General features: G+C 43.2%; 1 protein-coding gene across 4 annotated transcripts in view; it reads left to right on the top strand.

Annotated features, from left to right (window-relative positions):
- Nucleotides 1-27,007, top strand: part of abca1a (ATP-binding cassette, sub-family A (ABC1), member 1A) — a 56,596-nt gene that overhangs the window by 14,610 nt on the left and 14,979 nt on the right. For 2 of the 4 annotated variants that reach the window (XM_063008261.1, XM_063008260.1), the window contains exons 6-30: nucleotides 548-669; nucleotides 1,908-2,099; nucleotides 3,988-4,074; nucleotides 10,017-10,257; nucleotides 10,339-10,478; nucleotides 12,242-12,358; nucleotides 14,681-14,875; nucleotides 14,973-15,178; nucleotides 15,259-15,435; nucleotides 16,688-16,910; nucleotides 17,086-17,307; nucleotides 17,387-17,591; nucleotides 17,684-17,797; nucleotides 19,087-19,261; nucleotides 19,344-19,475; nucleotides 19,668-19,807; nucleotides 19,911-20,048; nucleotides 20,528-20,760; nucleotides 20,868-20,940; nucleotides 22,327-22,529; nucleotides 22,617-22,665; nucleotides 22,751-22,861; nucleotides 26,300-26,448; nucleotides 26,680-26,804; nucleotides 26,892-26,990. In XM_063008261.1, coding sequence (XP_062864331.1) covers nucleotides 548-669; nucleotides 1,908-2,099; nucleotides 3,988-4,074; nucleotides 10,017-10,257; nucleotides 10,339-10,478; nucleotides 12,242-12,358; nucleotides 14,681-14,875; nucleotides 14,973-15,178; nucleotides 15,259-15,435; nucleotides 16,688-16,910; nucleotides 17,086-17,307; nucleotides 17,387-17,591; nucleotides 17,684-17,797; nucleotides 19,087-19,261; nucleotides 19,344-19,475; nucleotides 19,668-19,807; nucleotides 19,911-20,048; nucleotides 20,528-20,760; nucleotides 20,868-20,940; nucleotides 22,327-22,529; nucleotides 22,617-22,665; nucleotides 22,751-22,861; nucleotides 26,300-26,448; nucleotides 26,680-26,804; nucleotides 26,892-26,990 — 3,868 coding nt within the window. Of the gene's footprint in view, nucleotides 1-547; nucleotides 670-1,907; nucleotides 2,100-3,987; nucleotides 4,075-10,016; nucleotides 10,258-10,338; nucleotides 10,479-12,241; nucleotides 12,359-14,680; nucleotides 14,876-14,972; nucleotides 15,179-15,258; nucleotides 15,436-16,687; nucleotides 16,911-17,085; nucleotides 17,308-17,386; nucleotides 17,592-17,683; nucleotides 17,798-19,086; nucleotides 19,262-19,343; nucleotides 19,476-19,667; nucleotides 19,808-19,910; nucleotides 20,049-20,527; nucleotides 20,761-20,867; nucleotides 20,941-22,326; nucleotides 22,530-22,616; nucleotides 22,666-22,750; nucleotides 22,871-26,299; nucleotides 26,449-26,679; nucleotides 26,805-26,891; nucleotides 26,991-27,007 lie in introns of all 4 variants that reach the window. The other 2 variants (XM_063008259.1, XM_063008258.1) reach the window with 1 other exon arrangement.

Below are 27,007 nucleotides of genomic sequence, written 5' to 3'. Positions count from 1 at the left end.
CCATCTCTGGCCCTGGAGCAAGGCCCTAACCCTAACCCTCAATAGCTTAGACTGTATACGGTCTTTGGATAAAGTGTTGCAGGTGTAAATGGTAACGATAGTGCCATGCACAGGTTGCATTCTCGCTGTGTTGCTAGAGTCTCTGGACCCAGCATGACCCTGACCAGTGAAATGTTCATTCACCATAGTTCAGCTGTTTCAGATACACACATTGTTATGCAAATTATGCTTTGAACTTCGTGGCAACAGTTTGGGGAAGGACCTTTTCTGAACCACAAATTCCCAGAGTTACATTCCAAAATGCCTTCCCAAAAGAGAAAAAGGCTGTTCTTGCTCGGTTGTTGAAAAAAATAGGCAACTCCAGATTAATGCCCATGGTTTTGGAATTATGTGGCCAACAAGCTTACGGTCGGGTGTCCGAATACTTTCGGCCATGTGGTGTGATTATGAGTGTGGCACGGGAGGCGGTGCATCCTGAACATGCGGTTTGTTTCTCTAAGTGTGACGTCATCAGATAAACGTGACGTGAAGCCGTCTTTGTTTGCAGGCTTCAAGCTGAAGGATTTCCTCCGTGACGACGAAACTCTGTCCGAGTTCCTGAAGCACAACGCCACGCTGAGTCCACACGCCGTCCAGCAAATAGTGAACGCCGACCTCAACCTGGAGAAGGTGAGATTTAAAGGTTTAGTTTTAGTTTATCTCCTCCGTCGTCCGATCTGGCTCTGAGATCAGCCGTTTCACGCTCGATTACACGAGCTGAACCATCGGGAGCGGAAACGAGCTCTGGGGGTACGCGGGGTCAGGACATGAGATGGTGCGGACAAGCGGTCGTTCCCGGGACGAAGAGAACACGAGGGGGGTGGGGACGGGATGGGGCGGGACGGGGAGCGAGTTGTTTGTGTGATATTTGCTCCTGAGAGATTTGTGAAGAGCGGATGGAACACAGCTGTGTTCTCTACATGACGTAACTTTTGGGTTCATTGGTTTACGCCCCATTTAAGGGGCTTCTGAGAACGACCCGGAGTGAACCCATGTACAGACAGAGAGAATATCAAGTCTGATGATTTGCTGGTGATGGGGCTTGAACCCATGACCTTCAGACCAACAGCTTTGTACTATGAGAAAATATGAAATCCAAACAGGTAGAATTTCAGATGCCTTGCTCAAGGGACCAATGGTGCCGGCTTGTTGCAATTGTTGCTAAGTGGAAGCTCAGCTCAGCAGCCACTGTTGGGGTGCCCGACAGTCGCCGACTCTGTGCTCTGACCCCAGAATTTTATTGAAGGACCTCCAGACACGCTCGGTCCTTACTTCAGCCCTACTGGACGTCTTTGGGATGTATTTCCAAAACCTTTTGTTGACTAAATGGGCACAAATTCCCAGAGTTACATTCCAAAATGCCTTCCCATAAGAGGAAAAGGAAAGTGCTAAGGCGTCTGGCCTTAAACAATAGAACTACAGTTTGAGCTAGGAGTTACGGGGCCTTGCTCAGGGGACCAATGGTGGCATCTTGTTGGTGTTGGCTCGAACCCTCAACTGTTAGAACAGTAGACTTGTACCCTAGGTGATTAATCACTACCGCTCTCAAGGAAGCCTAGTGGGTAGAGCTTTGGGCTATCGAATGCAAGGTTGCGGGTTTGAATCCAGGCTCCGCTATGCAGCCACGGTTGGGCCCTTGAGCGAGGTTCTTTACCCTCTCGGCTCCAGGGGCCCCGAACAACTGCTGACCCTGCGCTCTGACCCCAGAATTTCATTATACTGTACACGTGTAGATGCATCTATGATAAATAAAATAGGTTTGAACCTTCAGGACAACAGACTACAGGGCATATCTGACCTTGGTAAGGAGACCAGTGTTCCATGCACTTGTTCCTCACATGTTCCTGTGTGGGTACCCGCTCCTCCAGGTGCTGATGAAAGGGTTCGGAGTGCACCTGAAGGATCTGTGCAACACCACGCTGCTGGAGGACTTTGTGACCATCGTCGATCCAGATGTGTCTCAGCTGGTCCGGAGAATCATTTGCCAGTCGTCCTCAGACTGGCTCAACAGTGCAGAGGCCAACTTCCTGTCCAACCTGGACTTCTTGAAGCCCATACGGGTAAGAATGTTACCTTTATATACATACCTGGGTCATGTGACCATGGGGGTACGGCCAAAAGTGTGTGGACACCCGACCATAAGCTTGTTGCATCTTTTGTAGCTATAACAGCCTCCACTCTTCTGGAATGGTTGTGTTTTTAGGACAGTAAAAATAAAGCTGGCGTTCTAATTCATCCCAAAGTTATTCGACAGGATTGAGGTTTGTGGTTCTGTGAAGGTTGAATGTTATTTATTTTATACCCGAACATGGTACTTTGGTACCTGTGGTAGATTTTTACTGCAAATAAGTACAGTTAGTATTGGGACTGGAATATTTGGTGCCGGGTTTTAAACTTTTTATACTGGACGTGGTATGTATGGTACAAAAACACTCTGGTTCTGGGAGTGGGGTCGAGTTTCAAAGACGTCGAGTTTCAAGGTATTTTTTTCCCATAAGGATGTTTGGGAAACCTGTTAATGCGTCCATGGTCCTGTAGAACTGCATAAATTTTAGGCTCATGTAAAATAATGGGGTTGTTTTTGACACTTATACACTGAAAATAACACAAATATAATATACACACACTGAAATACAATTAAAAACAGTTAAAATAAAAAAAAGCTGCACTTTAGCTTTACTAGATGCTTGATCTTGGATCACCGTATTCAGTTCAGTACCAGCGCATTCACATGAGAAGTGACAAAACAGATTTTGCGCTGCTGTGCCGTTATTTCCTATGAAGTGTGGCGGCGGTTCACAAAGCTTAACGTGACTTATTGTACTAAAACGAGTAAGGAATTTTATTAGTAAAGAGAATGATTACATTTTGTTTTTCTTAATAAATACATCTTAAAACAGGGGGCAGCTGCCCAGCATAAATTTCCCTTCCTCCAGAGTTCCTTTCGCTTCTCTAACAGTCTCATAACTGCTCTTTATTCACTACGGTTGAAGGCATGGCTCTTGTAAAAGATAAATGACCTATAAAGTTTTAGTTTATTTAGTATGTGCAGTAGAAGAATAACTGTCGTCCCCTATGAATCAGTCTTGCTCTCATCTGTAAGCTCACAGTTGTTTTGCTGATCATTTTCTCTCTCTTTTTTGGGAGAATGTCCGCTGGGCTCATTGCTGATATAAAACCACAGACGAATTTCCATATTTCTGTCCACAATAGACACTCTGTCGGCCGCGAGAAAGCCTTGCATCAGATGGATGACCAGAAAAACAAGGACAAGCGTATTTCTGTCTCATGTGAAGTGAACTTTGTTTGTTTCTATTCTCCGAGCGAATAATCGAGCGTTTGATGCGACGCTCATGTGAACCGTATGAGATGTGGAACAGTCAGGTCAGGGGAGGTTAATGCGTGATCTTACTGAAATGTAAAACAATGACCAAAGCCACGTCGTTTATCTCCAGCGTCATGTAACGTCAACGTTTAACTAGAAGTTTGAGGTGGTGACTGGAATAGGTGGCAGAATAATGACTTTCCTAACAGCCTTTGTTCAAAACACATGGGTCTGTATTCAAGTTCGGACCTGCATCCCTACCAGGATCCCTTTTTTTATTTAGATTATGAAATGTACATATAATCATTTCGCACCTCTAAGGTTGCCACGTCTTTCCTGAGTAGAGCTCTTGGTGCACACACATTTGGTATTTCTAGCAATAGATCCACTTTAATAAACGATTAACGATAATTCTAACCTGTTTTTGAACAGATTGTAGCATAAGAATAGCAGAATTAAATCCCATGTGGAAGAGCAGAGTAATTCTGCTGTGCTTCTTACCAGCTATAGTTGCTAAATATCAAACATCGATGCTTCTCCTTGCTTAACTCTACTCTAAAAACATGCTAATTTGCTTTGAAACTGAACCCGAGCTGACCAACTTTCTTCCTGCCTCCGTACAGAAGGACGTCAGATCCGACCCAAAAGTCCAGGACGTATCTTTGGCCACGGAAAGGCTTCTGGAGAGTCTGGGCTCGCTGACCGTAGAGGTGAGTGTCACTAAAAATATCCCTCAGCCTTTTTAAGATAGCGGAGCGGTATTTAAAGGTCTGATAGCGTTACCGGAACGCTTGCTGAGCGCAGAGTAATTCGATTATTTATGGTTTCCATTCGTAGATCCGTAGACCCAGTTTGCGACACTTAGATGTTATTAATTCATTTTACATTAAATAATGCCTTATATTGAGGCGAATCCCAGCCGTGCTATCACCAGTCGGGCGCCTGCATGGACGGCTCGGCTGTCAGCCTCTCAGTGCTGGTTCCAAGCCCAGATAGAAATAGATGGGACGTATTATGAAGGCCAAGTCTGAGACTGTGAAAAACAATCCCTTATATAACACTACAGAACAAATACATGACAATACGTACAGAATAAAAGCTGGGCATGATGTTTGTGTGCTGTTTTAATGACCGGCAGCATGTGCCATATTAGAAAAGGTGGGCATGGTAGGAAAATACCACTTATTTTCACCTACAAATTCATCTGGTTCGTTTTCAACTGGTTGACAACTTAGAACTAACGTGTTTTCTGCCTTTTTGTGAGTTTGTATGTAATATTTTTGCACTTCATGGATCATATGTTTGGATTTGTTGACACACAACAGTGTGTGTAACGTCTTGACTGTCTGCAGGGTTTGTTTTTACTGGTGATGCTCATGAGTCTGTCGTATGTACTTGATAGTTCGCTGAGTGAGGTGCCTTAAACAATCCGAGCTGTAAGAAATAAAATATAATAATTAATAAAACACCATTTGGAACACAATTGCATATACAGTAGAATGGTCAAGGAATAGCAAAACATGCACTTCAGCACCAAATGTGGCTCAATTCAAACCTGTTTATCTCACCAAGACTAAATGTATCATGTTTTTGAAATGAAACAGAGATTGTATTACACAGAAACTGTAAAATCTTGGCTTTTTCTATGTTCTTACCTTTAAAAAAATATTAAAACTGAATAAAACAGGCAAAATAAGCTGCTGTTTACAGTTTTAGTGTAGAACGTTTGTTTGTTTGTTTTGTATATGTAGGGAATTGGCGGCCCCTCTGGTAGAAATGCGGTATTGCAAGTGAAGATAAACGTTATGTAACAGTGTACTGTACATGCTGTGCACCCCTTTCATCTTATGGTAATTTAATGCACATTTAAGGCATTAAAAGCACATTAAAAGTACTGTACGTGTTTCTTAATGTATGACTAGTTTTACAGAGCTAATATCAATATTAATGCGTCATCTTTTAACAGAAAATATTTAATACTGCAGCTTAAATGTGCGGTACAGACTGAAAACACTATTAGTAATTAGAAAACATTATACAGTAATTGTTTATCTGTTTTAAATCTGCTTGTGGTGTCTCATATATTTCCACTCTGACTGAAATAAAACAGGGTTTGACATTTCAGCCCGGTCGGACGTCAGATCTTCTGCTGCCCACTCAGCTTTGGTGTCTCGCTCGGGCATTTTTGGCTGGCAGAGTATAGAAACCCGAACCATGGCACGGGGTGAAGGAGCAATCAGGGATTTAACGGGTTTCACAAAAGCGGTCGATCCTGCTTTTTCACAGCGACTATTAAAACAGCTTAGCTTGCTAAACATCAGCGCACATAAACAAGGCGGGCTCGAGCACTGAGCATGATCGTGTCTATTTAAAGTATCTGAGCAGGCTGTAAATATCCGACCACTAAAATGATACAGAGAAGCTTGTGAGCAGGAGTGACTAATAAAACACGGTTAAATATATAAATCGCTAATTATTTTATCATTTCAGTAGCCAGTGACTCAGTCTGTTTGTGTTTTAAAGCTTTAAACTAGACTGTAATAGTGTTTAAACAGAAGCTTTTAGTACTGGACAGGAGGATTTGGTACTGTAAAAAAAAGGGGTGTAAATTGGTACTAAAAACAGAGAGTTTGGGTCTAAAATTTGAGTAAGTACTATAAAAGGATTTGGTACTGGAAAAAGAAGGCTGTGGTACTGGGAGTGCAAGCTTTGGTACTGGGGAAGGAAGCCTGGTACTGAAAGAGAAAAGTTTGGTACTGGAAGTCGAAGTGGAGACTTTGGTACTAGAAAAGAAGCCTTTGGTACTGCAAGTAGAGACTTTGGTACCTAAAATGAAGACCTTGGTACTAGAAAGGAAGGTTGTGGTACTGGGAGTACAAGCTTTGGTACTGGGGAAGGAAGCCTTGTACTAATAGTCAAAGTGGAGACTTTGGTACTAGGAAAGAAGCCTTTTGTATTGGGGAAGGAAGCCTTTGGTACTGAAAGAGAAGACTTTGGTACTAGGAAAGAAGCCTTTTGTATTGGGGAAGGAAGCCTTCGGTACTGAAAGAGAAGACTTTGGTACTAGGAAAGAAGCATTTGGTACTAAAAGTGGAGTGGTACTGGGAGAGGGGACTTTGGAACTGAATGATGAGACTTTGGTACTAGAAAGGAAGATGTTGGTACTAAGAAAATTAAAACTTTGGTACTAGAATAGCTGTGGTACCGAAAGAGGAAAGTTTGGTACTGAAAGTCAAAGTGAAGATTTTGGTACTGAAAAAGAAGCCTTTGGTACTAAAGGTGGAGACTAGATACTAGGAAAAAAGCCTTTAGTACTGACAAATGAGACTTTGGTACTAGAAAGAGGAGACTTTAGTACTAGAAAAGATGGCTGTGGTACTGGGAGTGCAAGCTATGGTACTAAGAAAGGAGACTTTAGTATTGAAGAAGGAAAGTTTGGTACTTTAAATGGAGACTTTAGTGCTTGGAAAGTAGCCTTTGCTACTGAAAGTGAAGACTGGTATTAGAAAAGACGCCTTTGGTACTAAAAGTGACGACTTTGATACTAGAAAAGACGCCGTTGATAGTAAGACAAAAGCCTTTAGTACTGAAAGAGGAAACCTTGGTACTAGAAAAGAAGGCTGTGGTACTGGGAGAGCAAACTTTGGTACTGGGGAAGAGACTTTAGTATTGAAAGAGGAAAGTTTGGTACTGCAAACTGAGACTTTGGTACTAGAAAGTGAAGACCTTGGTACTTGGAAAGACGTCTTTTGTACTGAAAGTGGAGACTATGATACTAGAAAAGAAGGCATTGGTAGTAAGAAAAAGCCTTTAGTACTAGGAAGGAAGCCTTTGGTACTGAAAAAGGAAACCTTGGTACTAGAATAGAAGACTGTAGTACTGGGAGAAAGAACAGAAGGCTTTGGTTTGTATCAGTGGCTGGTATAGAACATCGTTCCAGTTTTGAAGTTTAAAATGACAGTAGATCAGGTTTCTGTTTCTGTGTTTGTAGGTTATGTATAAGCAACATGTCCATATTTATTGGGACGTTCTTTATTGATACCCGTACTGTCCCCCAAAGCTCGGCTGTAGGTTCCAGTGTTGTTTATGTACAGTGAGCAGATGATAGAATGCATTGTGTAACATTTTCCTGCTGGGTGTTGCTTTGTTATTGTTTCTGTTGTCATTGGGTGTCCACATTGTTCTGAAATGATGTAAACTACACATTAATCTTCCGCACTAGCTGAGACGTTGTGTAGACGGGTAACGAAACAGAAAGCGCCTGCAGCCTCGTTTCTTTGTTCTGGTGTTGTGCTTCAGCGCTGGATGAACTGTAGTAACCCTGTGCTGAGCTGGACCGGCTGAGGTTACTCCAGGTCGTTCTGCACCGCTCTCCTCCGGTTTCTCGGCTTTTGTTCGCGCTCTGACCGTGTCGCCTTGCGGGCCGCTGCCGTCACCTCCTTCTGACCGCTGAGGTGTCAACAACGACCTCCGCGCTATTGTTTGTGGTCAGCGTGTGGATCCCGGCGCCTGGAAGGCCGGGAGGATGTGAGTCACGATCATAAGACTTTCGGGAGGCGAGACGGGGACGCTTTTTAATAAACTTCATACAGACATGCTGGCCTTGCATAGCTCAGCGTTTATCAATTCTGACCGTACAGTATTATATTTATATTCTCACGCTGGTACAGTACGTTCCTCACTGATAACCACCAGATAAACCACCACTGATTATTTAATCACAAGCAGGAGGAAGAAATCTGGCTTCCCGATTAGCAGCTTCTCCAAACGTCTCGTTTTTGTCTCACAAAAGTGCAAATTTCACAGCAGTCATTAAATTACACTCATAAATCAAACGATAGAATAAATAGAAGCTACAATACACAGCACAGCTACCTTAATGGTTGAATGTAAACCTAGAACATCCAGCGACGGTGCGAGACTCAAATATGAAAATTCCCGTCCTGGTTTTGACCCCCCTTCCTCTGTGTCCACATAATCGGTTGTTAGTTTTCCAAACTCAGTTACCCGAGTCGTGTTTTTAGCTGCTTTACGCTTTGACATCTTGGACATTTTGACTAAGCGATTGCTAACTGAATTGCCGTAGGATGGCTAGGATGCCTCATAGTTCAGATTAACCAGTAAATGTGAGGTACTTGAACGCTACCGAAAAAGTCTTCGATACTGAAAAAGGAGGCTTTTGGTACTAGGAAAGAAGTGTTTGGTACTAAAAGTGAAGACTTTGGTACTAGAAAAGAAGCTTTTGGTGGAGACTTGGAGAAAAGGTACTAGAAAAGAAGTCTTTAGTACCAAAAGAGGAACATTTGGTACTAAGAAAGAAGTCTTTAGTACCAAAAGAGGAACTTTTGGTAGTAAGAAAGAAGCCTTTGGTACTGAAAGAGGAACTTTTGGTGCTGGAAAAGAAGCCTTTAGTACTAGAAAAAAAGCTTTTGATACCGAAAGAGGAACTTTTGGTAATAAGAAAGAAGCCTTTGGAAGTAAAAATTCAAACTTTGGTACTAGAACAGAAGGCTGTGGTACTGGGAGTGCAAGCTTTGGTTCCGGGAAAGGAAGCCTTTAGTACTAAAAGAGGAAACTTTGGTATCAAAAGAGGAAACTTTGGTACTAGAAAAGAAGCGTTCTGGACTAAGAAAGAATCTTTTACAACTAGAAAAGAAGCTTTTGATATTGAAAGAGGACCTTTTGGTACTTGAAAAGAAGCCTTTAGTACTGAAAATTAAAACTTTGGTACTAGAATAGAAGTCTGTGGTACTGGGAGTGCAAGCTTTGGTACTGAGAAAGGAAGCCTTTGGTACTAAAAATGGAAACTTTGGTACTGAAAGAGAATTAGGTTGGGCCGTAGTTATAAATCACCGTAAAGCCTCACACACGCAGATCAGCCGAGACCGTTTTTAACTCCAGATGAGGACGTTAGCGAGACCGTAGCTTCTAGGTCAGTAATCGAGGTGTCGGTGTAGGAAGGACGTGAACTAATTATCATCTGCTGTCGTTCATTTCTCTCTCTGTGGAGGTTTGACCGATAGAAACCTGGCTGCATCGTCCAGGCGTGTCTGAACAGCTTCCTCCTGCCTGTGCCCGGGCAAACAACGCCGAGGGTTAACGTCTAATACTCCTGAGTCGTGTAATGAGTGAGCTGTAACGAGAGCGGTCACGAGGATTATTTTATTATTAAATAATACTATTTTTTATCACTTTTTTATTTGAGTGTATGTTAAATCATTAAATATACATCTATCAAACTGTAGCTCTATTTATCTCTAAATTATTACCTAATTAAACATTTATATTAATTAAAAATGACTGAATATTATACCATAGAATTATTAAGACGTTAGTACTTTAATATGCACAATATAAACAGGAGTATCATGACACACCTTTTATTCTTTTTAATTCATGTTTCAGCCACAACAATAGCTAATTTTAGACGTATATACCTCTAAATTTGCAACAACAGTTTAGGGAAGGCCCTTTCCTATTCCAGCATAACCTCAGCTCCACTGAACAGCTTTTATATGCTTCACAGTCTTGTAAGAAGCCTTCTGACAAGAGCTTGCCATCATGCTGGAACAGGAAAGGTCCTTCCCTAAACTGTTGCTGCACAGTGTGCTTGAATGTGTAATGAATCGTCTCCTGTCTCTCCGGCTCTCAGCTGGTGGGCATGAAGAGTTGGCGCGACATGCGGACGGAGATCCTGTACCTGACGGGCAACGCCACCCACTCGCCCAACCACGTGTACCAGGCCGTGTCCCGCATCGTGTGCGGCCACCCCGAGGGCGGCGGCCTCAAGATCAAGTCGCTCAACTGGTACGAGGACAGCAACTACAAGGCTCTGTTCGGCAACCACAACGACTCGGAGGGCGAGCCGGCGTCCGTCTACGATAACACGTCCAGTAAGTTTCCTGTCCTGTTCCTATTTCCTGCGGCGACGCGGCTCGCCGGGACTCACGCGTTTACGTTTACGTTTCTCTCAGCTCCGTACTGCAACAACATGATGAAGACGCTGGAGTCGAGTCCCATCTCGCGTATGATCTGGAGAGCCCTGAAGCCCCTGCTCATGGGAAAGATCTTATACACGCCGGACACGCCCGCCACACGCAAAATCATCCATGAGGTGAGTGATCATGTACATTTACATTTATATTTTCAGCATTTAGCAGATGCTTTTATCCAAAGCGACTTACAGTACTGTGGCAGTATACAGTCTGAGCAATTGAGGTTTTTTTTTTTTGATTGCTCAAGGGTCCAACAGTGATTACTAGTCCAATACCTTAAATATTTCAGTTCTGTTTTCGGATCTGATAAGCAGAGGATGGTTTACTGGAGGTCAAAAGCAACACCTACTTTGTTAGCAGCTTTTGAAAGCCACCAGCAAGGTTCTCCACAGCTTTTCTTCGACCTTTGACCTCTCTGTTTGGCAAAACTGCTAGAGTTTAACCACATTTGCTGGTTTGCTAGCAAAGTCCTGACTTTTCAGTCCATATAATTTTGATAAGGTCGAGCTCGAGTCTGATTTATTTATTCCCAATGATTACATTTACAATTGAGGTTTAAGGGCCTTGCTCAAGGGCCCAACAGTGGCTTGAACCTAGTCTAGTACCTTAGCACTGCCCCATACTAGTTTTGATATAAGTTGTGGGTCATTGTCCTGCTAGAACAAATCTAAATACGTCCAAGTTTCAAGAATTCTGTGGTAAACTTGCTCCTTCACTATTCTGTCCACTTTTTTGTCAGTAGGTACAGTGTTGTTGGGTTTTTCCAAACATACTTCTACTACTCATTGTGACCAAATACCTCAATCTGACCACGAAACTCTACATATTTACATTTTCGGCATTTAACAGACGCTTTTATCCAAAGCGACTTACAATTTAGACAATGCAAGCAATTGAGGTTTAAGGGGCTCAAGGGCCCGACAGTGGCAACCTGGCAGACAATTGGGCCAGCTACTCCATCCACCAGAGTGAGACAGTTGAGTTCTCTGAAAAAAATAGAATAAAGAGAGGGAGCTCAGGTACAAACCAGGATTAAATATTAAAGAATTATGACTAATTCATGTTTCAGCCACGACAATGGCTAACTGCGAACGTACATACCTCCAAATCTGCAGCAACGGTTTAGGGAAGGCCCTTTTCTATTCCAGCTTAACCTCAACCCCACTGAACAGCTTTTGGACTGAACCCGGTAGTACTAATGCTGTCATTTTTTTACCGAATGGGCACAAATCCCCACAGACATACTTCACAGTCTTGTGAGAAGCCTTCTCAGACGAGGTTTTAGCTGTTTAACAGCAGCGATGAAAAGAGCAGCTATGATACAGCCTGCATTAAACTCTGCATGAATGTAGTATGTAGACGCCTCTTTAAATGATTGATTTTAGGAGTTTCGGTCGCACCAGTTGCCGAGTAAACAGAATAATAGAATAGAAATAATTATAAATGAAAAGAATTCATTAATAAAGATTGTGGCAGCAGTTTGGGGAAGACCTGCTTATGCTGTAGCATGACCTTCAGGTAGGTTCATCAAGATATGTATAGACAAGCTTGGTATGAAGGAACTCAACTGAACTATACACGTGTAGGATTTAGGTTGATTTATTGAAAGCAACATATGCATGTGTTGAAATTATAACTCACACACACTTAAAATTCCTAGAAAGCCTACCTGGAAAAGCGGAGGCTGTTCCAGCGTGCAAACGAGCTAGCGGACAATTCCTATATGTTTTAATGCCTATCATTTAAAAACTGCAAGTCATGGTGAAGCGGGCACATAGTTTAGGACATGTGGTGTATATTATAACTCAGAAAACCTGCATTAAATAAGTAGAAGTACAAAAGAATCCCTGATTAGAGCAACTGTGAATGATTTCTCCCGCAGGTGAACCAGACGTTTCAGGAGCTGGGGGTGCTGCGGGATTTAGGAGGAATGTGGGAGGAGATGAGGGTGAAAGTTTGGGATTTTATGGAGAACAGTGAAGAAATGGACCTGGTCAGGGTGAGTACAGTTTGTTCTTTTTGTCTTCATAAAACCTCTTCTCAGACCGAGCACAAATCATGTCAGTGTGGAATTTGAAACATTAATACCGCCACCTAGTGGACGGGAATGATGGTGCAGCTGTATCACGAAGCCACGTGGCACTAAACGTGTTGTCTATTATTAATTTATTCATTTATTTATATATTTATTGTCTGTTTTACCTCTCAGAACCAGTCACCAGTCCATCACAGTCCACACACACACACACACACACACACACACATTCACACTTTCTAGTACCTATAATTGACCCGACTGTGTGTGTGTGTGTTTTGGACAATTGTGGTAGGAAAACACACACAGACACAAGCAGAACATTCAAACTCCACACAAAAAGGGACAATAAGGAATCAAACCCATGTCCTGTGAGGCTGCCTTTTGTCAGACGGCTGCTATTTCTGTGTCTGATGAAAGTAGCATGAGGGCACATATTCTAGATCAGGGTATATTTGCTGATCACGCCTCCTCCGACCCATGCACAGTCCTAGCAGACCCCTTTTTTCCGCCCATGCATTCTGCACAGATGCCTCTCTATGTGCTAATCAGGGTCCTTGCATAGCATGAGAAGACCCCACCCGCATAGTCCGGTCATCCCGCCTTAGCAGACACGGTGGCCAATCAGTGTCTGCTGCAGGCACTGCCAATTACGTCCGCTAGATGGCGCCCAGCCGACCGCCGTCGAACCGAGGAGTTCAGAATCTCGGCACTGGTGTGCTAGCAGAGTATATCAGATCTATCAGATCGACCCACAATTAGTCCATGATGTTTAACGCGACCCAGCAGCTATGATGCAGCCTGCAATAAACACAGCATGGCCAAAAGTATGTAGACGGCTCTTTAAATGATTGATTTTAGGTGCTTCAGCCACACCCACTGATGGCGGGTGAATAAAATCAACTATATATGAAATGAATTAATTCCAGGATTGTGGCAGCAGTTTGGGGAAGGCCTTTTTATGCTTCAGTATGACTTTTAGGTAGGTTTATTAAGATGTGTATGGACACGCTTGGTATGAAGGAGCTCAATTCAACCGAACACCTTTAGGATTTAGGTTGATGTATTTTTTTTGGGCTCGCGACCCACCCAAGAGTTGCCACCCAGTTCTAGAGCTTACAAAAAGCTGTGCAGTCTCAGAAAGAACAAAATCCAGCACCCTGAGAGGTTCGTCCTCCTGCTGGAATGTGCTATCTGCACCAGCGGTTAAAATAGTTCTGGCAGAACATCTGTAGAAAGTCGTTAAGCTCTCGGACGGATGCCGTGGATTCCGCAGAGCATACTTGGCCCAGCGTTGGGGTGAGACGGACGGCGACACAGACCCGTCTCTGGCATTAATGAGCTCGTGTGTATTAAAGACAAACATCTAACCAGAGAAGGAGACGATTCTTGGGATGCCTGCGTGACTCCATGCACAGTCGGTAATCAACGGTCTTCGATTCGACGATATGAAATCCAGACCTTATATTGTTGATAGCTGTCAGTCTGGTTCATGATATGGCGCTCGACTCGGGATGACCCTTTCCGACGTTGTGTACTAAGATGCCATGTTAGCACTAGCAGTTTTGACAGGATCTATTACTTTGGCACTAGCAGCAGACTTTGAGGTACAGGCAAGGATTGCTTCCCTTCATGTCAAAGGCATTACCCATGGTTCTTCTAATGAAACTGGATACACAGCATCCCCAAATATGAATTATAGGATTTTAAAAGGATTTAAAAGGATTTGTTTGTTAAAGTAGCAGGTTAACACGCTTCTAGCAAGCTGGCATAACCAGAAACCCAATTATTTAATACATATATTAATTAATTTATTTATTTATTATGACTATTTCATCATGTTCAGTGTCTCAGTGGGAGTATTGCAACTCCGAAACATCCTAGACAGGGTGCTTATTCTTTTCAAAGCAACACACAGTACCCACCAGAAAGTCATGCATATGGGGATCAAACCCAGGTCCCAGGAACAAATACTGCTGTGTGGCACCCACACTACCTGCTATACATTGTGGCCCAGATCCAGTTTCCTTCTGTTTGAATCGTCTTCACACTCACTCACTCCACCTACCGGCCAATTGTTGTAAGATTTTGGAGATCCCGATTAAAGGCAGTTTGCACTTTTGAGATTTTAATTGCAATAAAACAAACCAGAGCGACCGATTCTGTACATTTAGTTCCAGAAAGTGTCCGTGTCCACCCCTTTTGTGACATTTCAGGTCACGTTGTTTTGGAGTTTTGCTGGAACATATTAACACGCGCTAATTGTTTGGTCTTTCCTTTCTGTAGACTTTGCTTCAGAATAACGCCAGCGCTCAGGTCCTCAATGCCAAGCTGAAGGGCACAGAATGGCAGGTGGAAGACATTTCTAGGTTCTTGTCCAAAGCCTCGGAGGACACGCGCGCCCCGGGTACGGCGTACACCTGGAGAGAGGTGTTCAACGAGACCGACCAGGCCATCCTCACCATCTCTCGCTTCATGGAGGTACGTACACCCACGCTGCAGAGCCGGGTATTTAGGTCAGACCAGCGTGGAACCGGTCAACAAAATGCCAACTTGACCGGTTCGATTCCCTCTGCAGTGCGTGAACCTGGATAAGTTGGAGCCGGTGGCCAACGAGGAGCGCCTGGTGAATAAATCCATGAACCTGCTGGACCATCAGAAGTTCTGGGCCGGCATCGTGTTCCCGGACATGCAGGCCGACTCGTCCCAGCTCCCCACCGACGTCAGCTACAAGATCCGCATGGACATCGACAACGTCGAGCGCACCAACAAAATCAAGGACGGGTGAGTGCTGGGCTCGTTCCGGTTTCTCTTTTTTAATGGATCGTTGTACAGGAGAGAGTAACGACCCGGTCTGTCCTCAGGTACTGGGACCCTGGTCCTCGCGCCGACCCGTTTGAGGATCTGCGCTACGTGTGGGGTGGATTTTCTTACCTGCAGGACGTCATCGAACAAGGAATCATCAGGGCGCTCACGGGCAGCAAGGAGAGGACCGGAGTCTACATCCAGCAGATGCCCTACCCGTGCTACGTGGATGACATGTAAGACGCCACGCTGGAAGAATTATTAGCCCGTAAACTTAGCCTACTTAGCCCACAGGGGTTCCTGCCCAAACAGCCTACCCCACTCTGACACCCGCTCAGCCTACAGCATTTTATTCTGGCTCATGATTCTGAAACTGACCCTGATACTGATTCTGATTCTTATATTGATTCTTATATTGATACTGATTCTGATACTGAATCTGATACTGAATCTGATTCTGATATTGATACTGATTCTGATACTGAATCTAATATTGATTCTGATATACTGATTCTGAAACTGAATCTAATATTGATTCTGATTCTGATACTAAATCTAATATTGATTCTGATACTGAATCTAATATTGATTCTGATATTGATTCTGATTCTAATACTGAATCTGATACTGAATCTGATTCTGATATTGATACTGATTCTGATACTGAATCTGATACTGAATCTAATATTGATTCTGATATACTGATTCTGATACTGAATCTAATATTGATTCTGATTCTGATACTGATTCTGATACTGAATCTAATATTGATTCTGATACTGAATCTAATATTGATTCTGATATTGATTCTGATTCTGATACTGAATCTAATATTGATTCTGATATTGATACTGATTCTGATACTGAATCTAATATTGATTCTGATATACTGATTCTGATACTGAATCTAATATTGATTCTGATTCTGATACTGATTCTGATACTGAATCTAATATTGATTCTGATACTGAATCTAATATTGATTCTGATATTGATTCTGATTCTGATACTGAATCTAATATTGATTCTGATATTGATACTGATTCTGATACTGAATCTAATATTGATTCTGATATACTGATTCTGATACTGAATCTAATATTGATTCTGATTCTGATACTGATTCTGATACTGAATCTAATATTGATTCTGATACTGAATCTAATATTGATTCTGATATTGATTCTGATTCTGATACTGACTCTAATATTGATTCTGATATTGATACTGATTCTGATACTGAATCTAATATTGATTCTGATACTGATTTTGATACTGAATCTAATATTGATTCTGATTCTGATACTGATTCTGATACTGAATCTAATATTGATTCTGATACTGAATCTAATATTGATTCTGATACTGATTCTGATCATGATTCTGATACCGATTCTGATTCTTATTCTGATACTGATTTTGAGTCTGATACTGATGTTGATTCTGATACTGATACAGATTCTGATACCGATTCTGATTCTGTCGCAGCTTCCTGCGCGTGATGAGTCGCTCGATGCCCCTCTTCATGACGCTGGCCTGGATGTACTCGGTGGCCATCATCATCAAAGGCATCGTCTACGAGAAGGAGGCGCGGCTCAAGGAGACCATGAGGATTATGGGACTGGACAACGGGATTCTGTGGCTGAGCTGGTTCATCAGCAGCCTGATCCCACTGCTCATCAGCGCCGCCCTGCTGGTTCTCATTCTCAAGGTGGGTGCTCCACTCAACCCTTCGTACTCAGCAATGAGGTCACTTACTCTCCAAGTGGGACGAATCTTCATCTTGGGCAAACGCTACCCACCTCCTTTCTGAAAATGAATAATTGCCCCGTAGTCACTTCAAATAGCCTCTCAATTCTCCTTCTCACCTTTAATTCTCATTCCAGATGGGAAACCTGCTGCCCTACAGCGACCCAGGCGTGGTCTACCTGTTCTTGGTCTCCTTCGCCATAGTCACTATCATGCAGTGCTTCCTCATCAGCACCATCTTCTCTCGCGCCAACCTGGCGGCCGCGTGCGGGGGCATCATCTACTTCACCCTCTACCTGCCCTACGTGCTGTGCGTAGCCTGGCAGGACTACGTCGGCTTCGGCGCCAAAGTGGTCGTGGTGAGTTTGGAACGTAACACCTGTTTAATTTTGTGCCTCAGCGATATCAGTTTTCTAACCGAACGTCTCGGCCTCTCAGAGCCTCCTGTCGCCGGTGGCGTTCGGGTTCGGCTGCGAGTACTTCGCTCTGTTCGAGGAGCAGGGAGTGGGCATCCAGTGGGACAACCTGCTGTCCAGTCCCATGCAGGAGGACAGCTACAGCCTGACCACCTCCATCTCCCTGATGATGTTCGACGCTTTTCTTTACGCCGTCATGACCTGGTACATCGAGGCCGTCTTCCCGGGTACGTCCTCCTTTTCTTTTATTTATACTCTCATTTGGAAGTATTCGCACCTCGTAGCCGCAGAGTGAACGTACGCTTTCGATTCCCCGCAGGACAATACGGAATCCCGCGGCCGTGGTACTTCCCCTTCACCAAGTCGTACTGGTGCGGAGAGAAGTGCGGCTGGACTGCTGCGTCATCCTCCAACAACAGGGAGAACACAGAAGGTACGGATCTTTGTTTATAGCGCCACCTGCAGGCGGTTTGCAAGATTGGCACAGCGAATGTTAGAATGACCACTCAAGAAGGGGTGTCCGCCATTACGTAATCATGGAACACTAGTGGCTTAGTGGTCAACATACAGTTCTGGTAAAGGGGAATGGTCCATACATCCTTTGTGGGGGTCTTATCTAATTTTTGAGGGTTTGATGTCCTTCTTTTTGGGGTCTGATGTCCTCCTTTTTAAGGGGTTTGATGTCCTTCTTTTAAGGGGTTTGATGTTCTTCTTTTAAGGGGTTTGATGTTCTTCTTTTTAAGGGGTTTGATGTTCTTCTTTTTAAGGGGTTTGATGTTCTTCTTTTAAGGGGTTTGATGTCCTTCTTTTAAGGGGTTTGATGTCCTTCTTTTAAGGGGTTTGATGTTCTTCTTTTTAAGGGGTTTGATGTTCTTCTTTTAAGGGGTTTGATGTTCTTCTTTTAAGGGGTTTGATGTTCTTCTTTTTAAGGTGTTTAATGTCCTTCTTTTTAAGGGGTTTGATGTTCTTCTTTTAAGGGGTTTGATGTTCTTCTTTTAATGGGTTTGATGTTCTTTTTTAAGGGGTTTGATGTCCTTCTTTTTAAGGGGTTTGATGTCCTTTTTTTAATCGGTTTGATGTTCTTCTTTTTGGGGTTTGATGTTCTTCTTTTTAAGGGGTTTGATGTCCTTCTTTTTAAGGGGTCTGATGTCCTTTTTTTTGGGGTCGGTTCTTCTCCTTTTTGGGGTCTGATGTCCTCCTTTTTAAGGTGTTTGATGTTCTTCTTTTTAAGGGGTTTGATGTCCTTCTTTTTGGGGTCTGATGTCCTCCTTTTTAAGGGGTTTGATGTTCTTCTTTTTAATGTGTTTGATGTCCTTCTTTTTGGGGTCTGATGTCCTCCTTTTTAAGGGGTTTGATGTTCTTCTTTTTAAGGGGTTTGATGTCTTTCTTTTTAAGGGGTTTGATGTCTTTCTTTTTAATGGGTTTGATGTTCTTCTTTTTAAGGGGTTTTATGTTTTTCTTTTTGGGGTCTGATGTCCTCCTTTTTAAGGGGTTTGATGTTCTTCTTTTTAAGGGGTTTGATGTCCTTTTTAAGGGGTTTGATGTTCTTCTTTTTAAGGGGTTTGATGTTCTTCTTTTTAAGGGGTTTGATGTCCTTCTTTTTGGAGTCTGGTGTTCTTTTTGGATTTTGATGTTCTCCTTTTTGGGGTCTGATTGTAAAACACTTGTATATTATTTATTATTTATATATATTATTTATGTTTATTATTTGCTCCTTTGAAGCGGTGTGTATGGAGGAGGTCCCGGCCGATCTGGAGCCCGGCGTCTACATCGAGAACCTGGTGAAGGTTTACAGACACGGGAACAAGCTGGCGGTCGACGGTCTGACTCTGGGCTTCTACGAGGGGCAGATCACCTCCTTCCTGGGGCACAACGGAGCTGGAAAGACGACCACCATGTACGAGGGCGTTTCTCCTGATCATTATATTGTTGGAATATTTTAACAGCTTTTGATTTACACCTTGTTTGTCGTCCTTTAGGTCCATCCTGACCGGTCTGTTCCCTCCTACATCGGGCACTGCCTACATCATGGGTAAAGACATCCGGACCGATCTGAGCGCCATCCGTCAGAACCTGGGCGTGTGTCCCCAGCACAACGTCCTCTTTAGCATGTACGTAAAGCGAATCAGCATTTTCATTTTGTAGGTTACACTATATGGCCTCGCTCAAGGGCCCAACAGTGGCAACCTAGCAGTGGTGGGGCTTGAACCAGCGACCCTTTGCTCAATTTACTCACCTTATTTTTACATTATATTTGACTCTGATATTGATAGTGAAGCTTGATGTCCTTGCTCGGTCCTCAGGCTGACGGTGGAGGAGCACATCTGGTTCTACGCCCGTCTCAAAGGTCTGTCGGAGGAGAAGGTGAAGTCTGAGATGAATCAGATAGTCGCCGACCTGGGCCTGCCTCACAAACGCAAGTCCCGCACCAGTCAGCTCTCCGGTAAGCACCTGGAAAAAAAAGGGAACAGTACTAGGTCCAATTTCGTTCTTAGTTTTCCTCCGGTTGAAGGCGTTCTTGATAAATGACGTGTATTTAATCACAGGTGGGATGCAGAGGAAGCTGTCCGTGGCGCTGGCGTTCGTCGGGGGTTCGAAGGTCGTGATCTTGGACGAGCCCACGGCCGGGGTCGACCCGTACGCCCGCCGGGGCATCTGGGACCTCCTGCTCAAGTATCGCCAAGGTACGGTGTGAAAGCAACCTGAATATATTGGATTTGATGTTCTTCTATCTATTTTCTCAACACATGGAGGTGCTAGCTCGGTGGTTAAGGTACCGGATTAGTAATCAGAAGGTCGCTGGTTCAAGCCCCATCACTGCTAAGTTGCTACTGTTGCGCCCCTGAGCAAGGTTCTCAACCCTCAGTTGCTCAAAATCGTGTTCAGTCTTTGGATAAAAGCGTCTGCTAAATGCCGCAAACGCTCTCAATCTAGTCATATCCAATTCCCTTATAGTGCTGCAGACCCTGCACTGACTGAGGAGGGCTGTACCTAACACCCTCCCCTCAGGATCAGTACTGGGATCAGTATAGCGTACAGAGAGTCACGCTCTGCTCTCCATTATTCACCGTCTCCTTCCAGCCAGTAGATGCTGCAAACAGCCAATCGTGTCGAAACCCTGAGTTGGGCTCAATGGTTGACCTATAACCTGGTTCTCCTTCAGGTCGGACCATCATCCTGTCCACCCACCACATGGACGAGGCGGACATCCTGGGCGACCGGATCGCCATCATCTCGCACGGTAAGCTGTGCTGCGTGGGTTCCTCGCTGTTCCTGAAGACCCAGCTGGGCACCGGCTACTACCTCACCCTGGTCAAGAGGGACTTCGACCTTTCCCTCAGCTCCTGCCGCAACTCCAGCAGCACCGTGTCCTGCTCCAAGAACAGCCTCAAGAAGGTGGGTGATCACCAAGGGGTCAGTCTGCAAGAGAAGTAGCCGGTTATGAGAAATGTTGGTCATGTGGTTTGTTTATTAGCCGCTAAAGTTATATTTTATTGTTGCAGGACGACAGCGTGTCTGAGAGCAGCTCTGACGCTGGACTCGGTAGTGACCATGAAAGTGACACCACCACTATTGGTACGATTAACTTAATACACGAGTTCTCACTTCAGGAACCTTTCAGGAACCTTACAGGAACCCTGAGCTTCCAGGCCAAAGTCTCTTCATATGGACCACATACTTAATGGCTAACTGTTATTAGCTTATTATTAGCTCAATTGGCTTAATGGCTAACTGTTATTAGTTAAATGGCTAATTGTTAGAGGTTTAATAAATAACTGATATTAGTTCATTGGCCACGCAACATCAAAATCAGGATTTTTAACTCTATGGTGAAGCCTATACTGCTGTATGGCGCGGAGACCTGGAGGACAACAGTCAACACCATGAGTAAAATCCAGACATTTATAAATACCTGCCTCAGGCGGATCCTAAGAATATACTGGCCAATTACTATTAACAACCTGGAGCTGTGGCATCAAACAGGGCAGCAGCCCGTAGAAGAAGAAATCCTCCAAAGAAGATGGAGGTGGGTCGGCCATACCCTTCGCAAACCTGCATCAAATATAACAAGACAGGCCCTCTTCTGGAATCCACAAGGGAAAAGGAAGAGGGGCAGGCCAAGAAACAGCTGGCGCCGTGACCTAGATGCGGATGTGAAGAGGTCGGGGTACACATGGGGACAACTGGAAAAGATGGCCCAGAATCGCGATGACTGGAGAGCACTTGTTCGTGGCCTATGCCCAAAGTTGGGTGGTAAGGCGTAAGAGAGAGAGAGAGTTCATTGGCTAACTGTTATTAGCACAATGGCTAATTTAGTAGTTTATTGGCTGTTATTGGCTTATTGGCTAAATGTTATTAGCGTAATGGACATCTGTTATTAGCTTAGTGGCTTACTGTTATTAGCTCAATAGTTAACTGTTATTAGCTCAGTGGCTAACTGTTATTAGTTTAACGGGTAACTGTTCTTAGCTTAATTGTTAACTGTTATTAGCTCAAAGGCTAATTGTTAGTAGTGCATTGGCTTACTGTTATTAGCTTAATTGTTAATTGTCATTGGCTCACTGGCTAACTATTAGTAGTGTATTGGCTAACTGTTATTAGCATAATGGATAGCTGTTATTAGCTCAATGGTCAACTATTATTAGCTTATTATTAGCTCAATTGGCCTGATGGCAAACTGTTATTAGCTTAATAGCTAACTGTTAGTAGTTAATTTCTAACTGTTATTAGCTCAATGGCTAACTGTTAGTAGTTTATTCACTAGCTGTTATTAGCCAATAAATTTGACCAGGAACCCCGTTTTTGTAAACGTGAACAACGTCTCTGACCAGATTCCTTCTTTATGGCTAACTGTTAGTAGTTTAATGGCTAACTGTTGGTAGCTTAATGGCTAACTGTTATTAGCTTAATGGCTAACTTTGGGAACCACTTATATATATTTTATCTTCTGTGATCGTCTAGACGTCTCTCTGATCTCCAACGTGATCTTCAAGCACGTCCCCACAGCCCGGCTGGTGGAGGACCTGGGCCACGAGCTCACCTACGTCCTGCCGTACGAAGCCGCCAAGGACGGAGCGTTCGTGGAGCTGTTTCACGAGGTGGACGACCGGCTGATAGACCTCGGGATCTCCAGCTACGGCATCTCGGACACCACGCTGGAGGAGGTACGTCAGCGCCGCCGTGGCTGTAGATACGTCTAGATATTTCTGGTCTGATTTATCGTGACTAAGAGCTTTTTTCTCTGAGCGCAGATCTTCCTGAAAGTCGCCAACGACAACGGCGTCGACGCAGAAACCTCAGGTAAGACGAGACGGATCTACCAGACGTTATTATTTACTGACTCAGTCAGAAGATCCATGAGATACCACTGGTTTCACTTTTCTAGACGGAACCATCCTGACCCTGAGGAGGCACCGCAGGCACGCGTTCGGCGACCACCAGAGCTGCCTCAAACCCTTCAGAGAGGACGATAACCTCGATTCCAACGACTCAGAAGGTGATCCAGGTAGCCGTGTTATCCATCATCTTTATACAGCACGCTTTAATGGTCAGAAGTATTGGGACACCCGACCATCAGCTGGTTGGACGTCACGTTCCAAAACCATGTTCATTTATTTATGCTGAATTGCTCTGGAGCTTCTTTGGACACAGCTAGTCAAACCATGTCTTTATAGAGCTGCTTCATGCTCAGGGGTGTAATCATGCTGAAAGAGAAAGAGGACCTTCCCCAAACTGTTACCCCAATGTTAAAGCATTATTTTATACAACTAAATTCAAACAACAGAATGGGACGTCCACATACTTTTGCCTATATATTGTAGTAGTGTATGATTCCATCCATCCAGTGGCCAACAACTAACTGTTATAACTCATTGGCTAACTGTTTTAGCTTAATGGCTAACCCATTAGCTTAATGGCTAACCCATTAGCTTAATGGCTAACTGTTAATACTTTAATGGCTAACTGTTAGTAGTTTATTAGCTAACTGTTATTAGTTTAATAGCTAACTGTTATTAGTTTGATGGCTTACTGCTATTAGCTAAATGGCTAACTGTTAGTACTGATGTTAGTTTATAAGTTAACTGTTTTAGTTAAATGACTAATTGTTATTAGCTTTAATGGCTAACTTTCAATAGCTTAATGGCTAATTGTTATTAGCTTTAATGGCTAACTTTCAATAGCTTAATGGCTAAGTATTATCAGCTTTAATGGATAACTATTAGTGTAATGGCTAACCTTCAATAGCTTAATGGCTAACTGTCATAAGCTTTAATGGCTAACCTTCAACAGCTTAATGGCTAACTAATATTAGCTTTAATGGCTAACTTTCAATAGCTTAATGGCTAAGTGTTATTAGCTTTAATGGCTAACTTTCAGTAGCTTAATGGCTAACTGTTATTAGCTTTAATGAATAACTGTTTTAGTTTAATGGCTAGCTTATTCATAAAACAGATTTTAGGCAAAGAGGAGGGCAGTTGTAGCCTAGCGGTTAAGGTTTTAGACTAGTAATCTGCCAGGTTGTCACTGTTGGGCCCTTGAGCAAGGCCCTTAACCCTCAATGACTGTAAGCTGTAAGTCACTTTGGAAAATAGAGTCTGCTAAATGCTGAATAATGTAAAGGGGACTTCCCCAAACTGTTCCTATAATATTAAAGCATATTATTTACCTCATATCTGTTTATACCTGTTAGCAAAGGATGTGGCAGAAACAACTCAATTCTATCAAAATTAGGGGTGTCCACATACTTTTGCCCAGATATTGTAGTAGCATATAAATCCATCTATCCAATCTTAAGAAGCAGAAGGTCGCTGGTTCAAACCCCACCACTGCCAGGTTTCCACTGTTGGGCCCTAGACCAAGGCCCTTAACCCTCACTTGCTTGGACTGTACAGGGTGTTCCTAATGTCTGGACACACAGGCAAAATGCATGTATTCAATAAATCAATAAAGCGCTGTTGTTAGTTGCGTTAATTAACGTGTTAAAATTTTAATCGTGATTAAAATAATTAATTGAGAATAACATTTTAAATCAAAGTTTTTATTGGGCTGTTTGTGCCACTTGAAACACACGTCACTGTGGTAATTAGCGCCGCTTTAACACAGTAACATTGTGCTTATACTGTATAACGATAACACGGCTCTTTCTCCAGTTTGCGGCTGTGAGTTACACGTTACTCCAGCTGCTGCTGCTACATATTTAAGCAATAGAACACTCGAGGTCGTGTGTTATCGCCAATAACATCACGGCTGTGATTCGGTCGCAGGCATGAGCCGAAGGCGAGTAGATCATCACAGCCGTGATGTTATTCGTGATAACACACGACCTCGAGTGTTCTATTGCTTTTATACAACAGTTTTTACAAAATAAAGAAAGAAAATAAATCAAAGAAGCCCTGAATTTCATAATAAATATGCTTTAATATTGACAATACCTTCCGCCAAAAAGTAGTTCCACAACGAATATAAAGTTTAACACTACAAAGCAAACATCCCAAGTTGCCAAAACTCATTTCAGGGAGGTAAGAACTACAAGAAGAAGAAAGCAAGAACCTCCGAAGGGAAAAAAGAAATAAAAAACCTCTCGCACACACCAAAGGATTATGGGTGATAACAGAACTTTTATGAGCTGCTAACTGGGCTATTAAGCTAACTGTTCACGTTACGAACACATTAATGTTCCCTACATAGTGCACTAGATTGTGTATCAGATCACGGATTTATGTTCCCTACATAGTGCACTAGATAGTGAATTAGACAATTGATTTATGTTCCCTACACAGTGCGCTAGATTGTGTATCAGATAACGGATTTAAAACGCGATCGGGAATAAAGTCTGTGTCGCCCGCGTGCGCGTTTATGTGCATGAAGCAACGCGTCGTTAATGGCAACGCGTCGGCGGAGTAATACAGTTGTGGTGTGAAAAGGCCGTGCTGTTATCACGAATATCAGCACGGTTAGAACGCTTCTCAACCAATCAGATTGTAAGGTCGGAACTAACTGTTGTATAATGTAAAATATAGAATATTTTAAATAATCATTTTTGTTTGAAATAAAGTGTGAGAAATCATCAGTAGACAAAATTACAGTTATTAATTGATGCTTTAATATCATCTTTGGTCAGAACACGCATGTGTCTGTCAGGCGTCTGCGTGCACGGATACACGTTACAGGCTAAATGAGCTCAGACTCAGTCTAACTTTATTTTAGATGAATTTGGATGGAAAGCTCATGAACTGAACATGTCGTGGGAACATTACAAACACTGCTGTTAAATGGATCGTAATAGACTGTAGACGCTTTAATATAGTTAACGATGTGGGTCGACATGATGTTATATGTGTTGCATCTAGAAATGGTTCATATTAGAACCCTGAGCTCCTGTTTTCAGTGGCAGGGTTACGAACAGGAAACGATCCTCACTTTTACCAGATCATGTAAACAGACTCATTTTAATAAACTGGCTGAAAGATGGGAGCTGTTAACAACTCTATATAGGCATTGGCTGGCTTTCTAAATATAATTTAGATTTAATAATTTTATCATAATTTTATCAACTTTTTTATTGGGAAACATTTTCTTGCAATAATGTGCATAACTTCAAATTTTGCTTAATTATTTTTGCAGTTGATTAATCACGACTAATCGTGTGACAGCCCTAATTTTAATACATTTTTCAACAACATTTTATTTCATTAGAATATTAATCCATTTCATCTTCAATGTGGTTTCCTCTGTTTGTAATGCAATATGTGTGTGTGTGTGTATTTTAGTAAACATATAGTTAGTTATAGTCAGTGATATTTCCTGTGTGTCCAGACTTTAGGGACACCCTGTATACTGCAAGTTGCTTTGGTAAAAATAAGCGTCTGCTAAATGCTGAATAATATAAAGGTTCAGTAGGACGGCCGTGTAATTGTGTCTCTGTGATGTTCAGAATCTCGTGAAACGGACTGGTTGGGAGGTTCGGATGGTAAAGGCTCGTACCAGGTTAAAGGCTGGAGTCTGAAGAGGCAGCAGTTCGTGGCTCTGCTCTGGAAACGCTTCCTCTACGCCCGACGCTCACGCAAAGGTTTCTTCGCCCAGGTGAGTCCCTGATTGTGTATCAAATGTTCGCTAAGGGCACAAAACGTTCTGCTGGGCGCTAAAGCACGTTGGCTCATTAATGCTGAGATCTCGAGCTCTTCCATCAGCCGGCCGGGCGCCTGCTCAGACGTTCTTTGTAACACGTTCGTTTATATTTAATAACTGACTTAATTTTACCTCGTTTTTATACATGTGAACGACGTCTCTGACCGGACTCCTCTTTATTTCCAGATCGTTCTTCCCGCCGTGTTCGTGTGCATCGCTCTGGTCTTCAGTCTGATCGTGCCACCGTTTGGGAAGTACCCGAGTCTGGAGCTGGAGCCCAGCATGTACGAGGAGCAGTTCACCTTCATCAGGTACGAACCCACTATATTTACTCTTAATTCTGAACCACAGACCGGTTATAACAGAACACGAGTTTAACCGTCGTAATCGTGTTACAGTAACGACGCCCCCGAAGATTCTCACACCAACAAGCTGCTCGGAGCTTTAACTGATGCTCGGGTCTTCGGTGAGAGCTGCGTGCAGGACGACGGGTCAGGGTGAGTACTGACACAGT

Source organism: Trichomycterus rosablanca, chromosome 14, assembly GCF_030014385.1.
Source record: "Trichomycterus rosablanca isolate fTriRos1 chromosome 14, fTriRos1.hap1, whole genome shotgun sequence".
Taxonomy (NCBI): domain Eukaryota; kingdom Metazoa; phylum Chordata; class Actinopteri; order Siluriformes; family Trichomycteridae; genus Trichomycterus; species Trichomycterus rosablanca.
The sequence above is the reverse complement of the archived record's forward strand: the minus strand, read 5'-3'. Positions and strand labels throughout refer to the sequence as shown.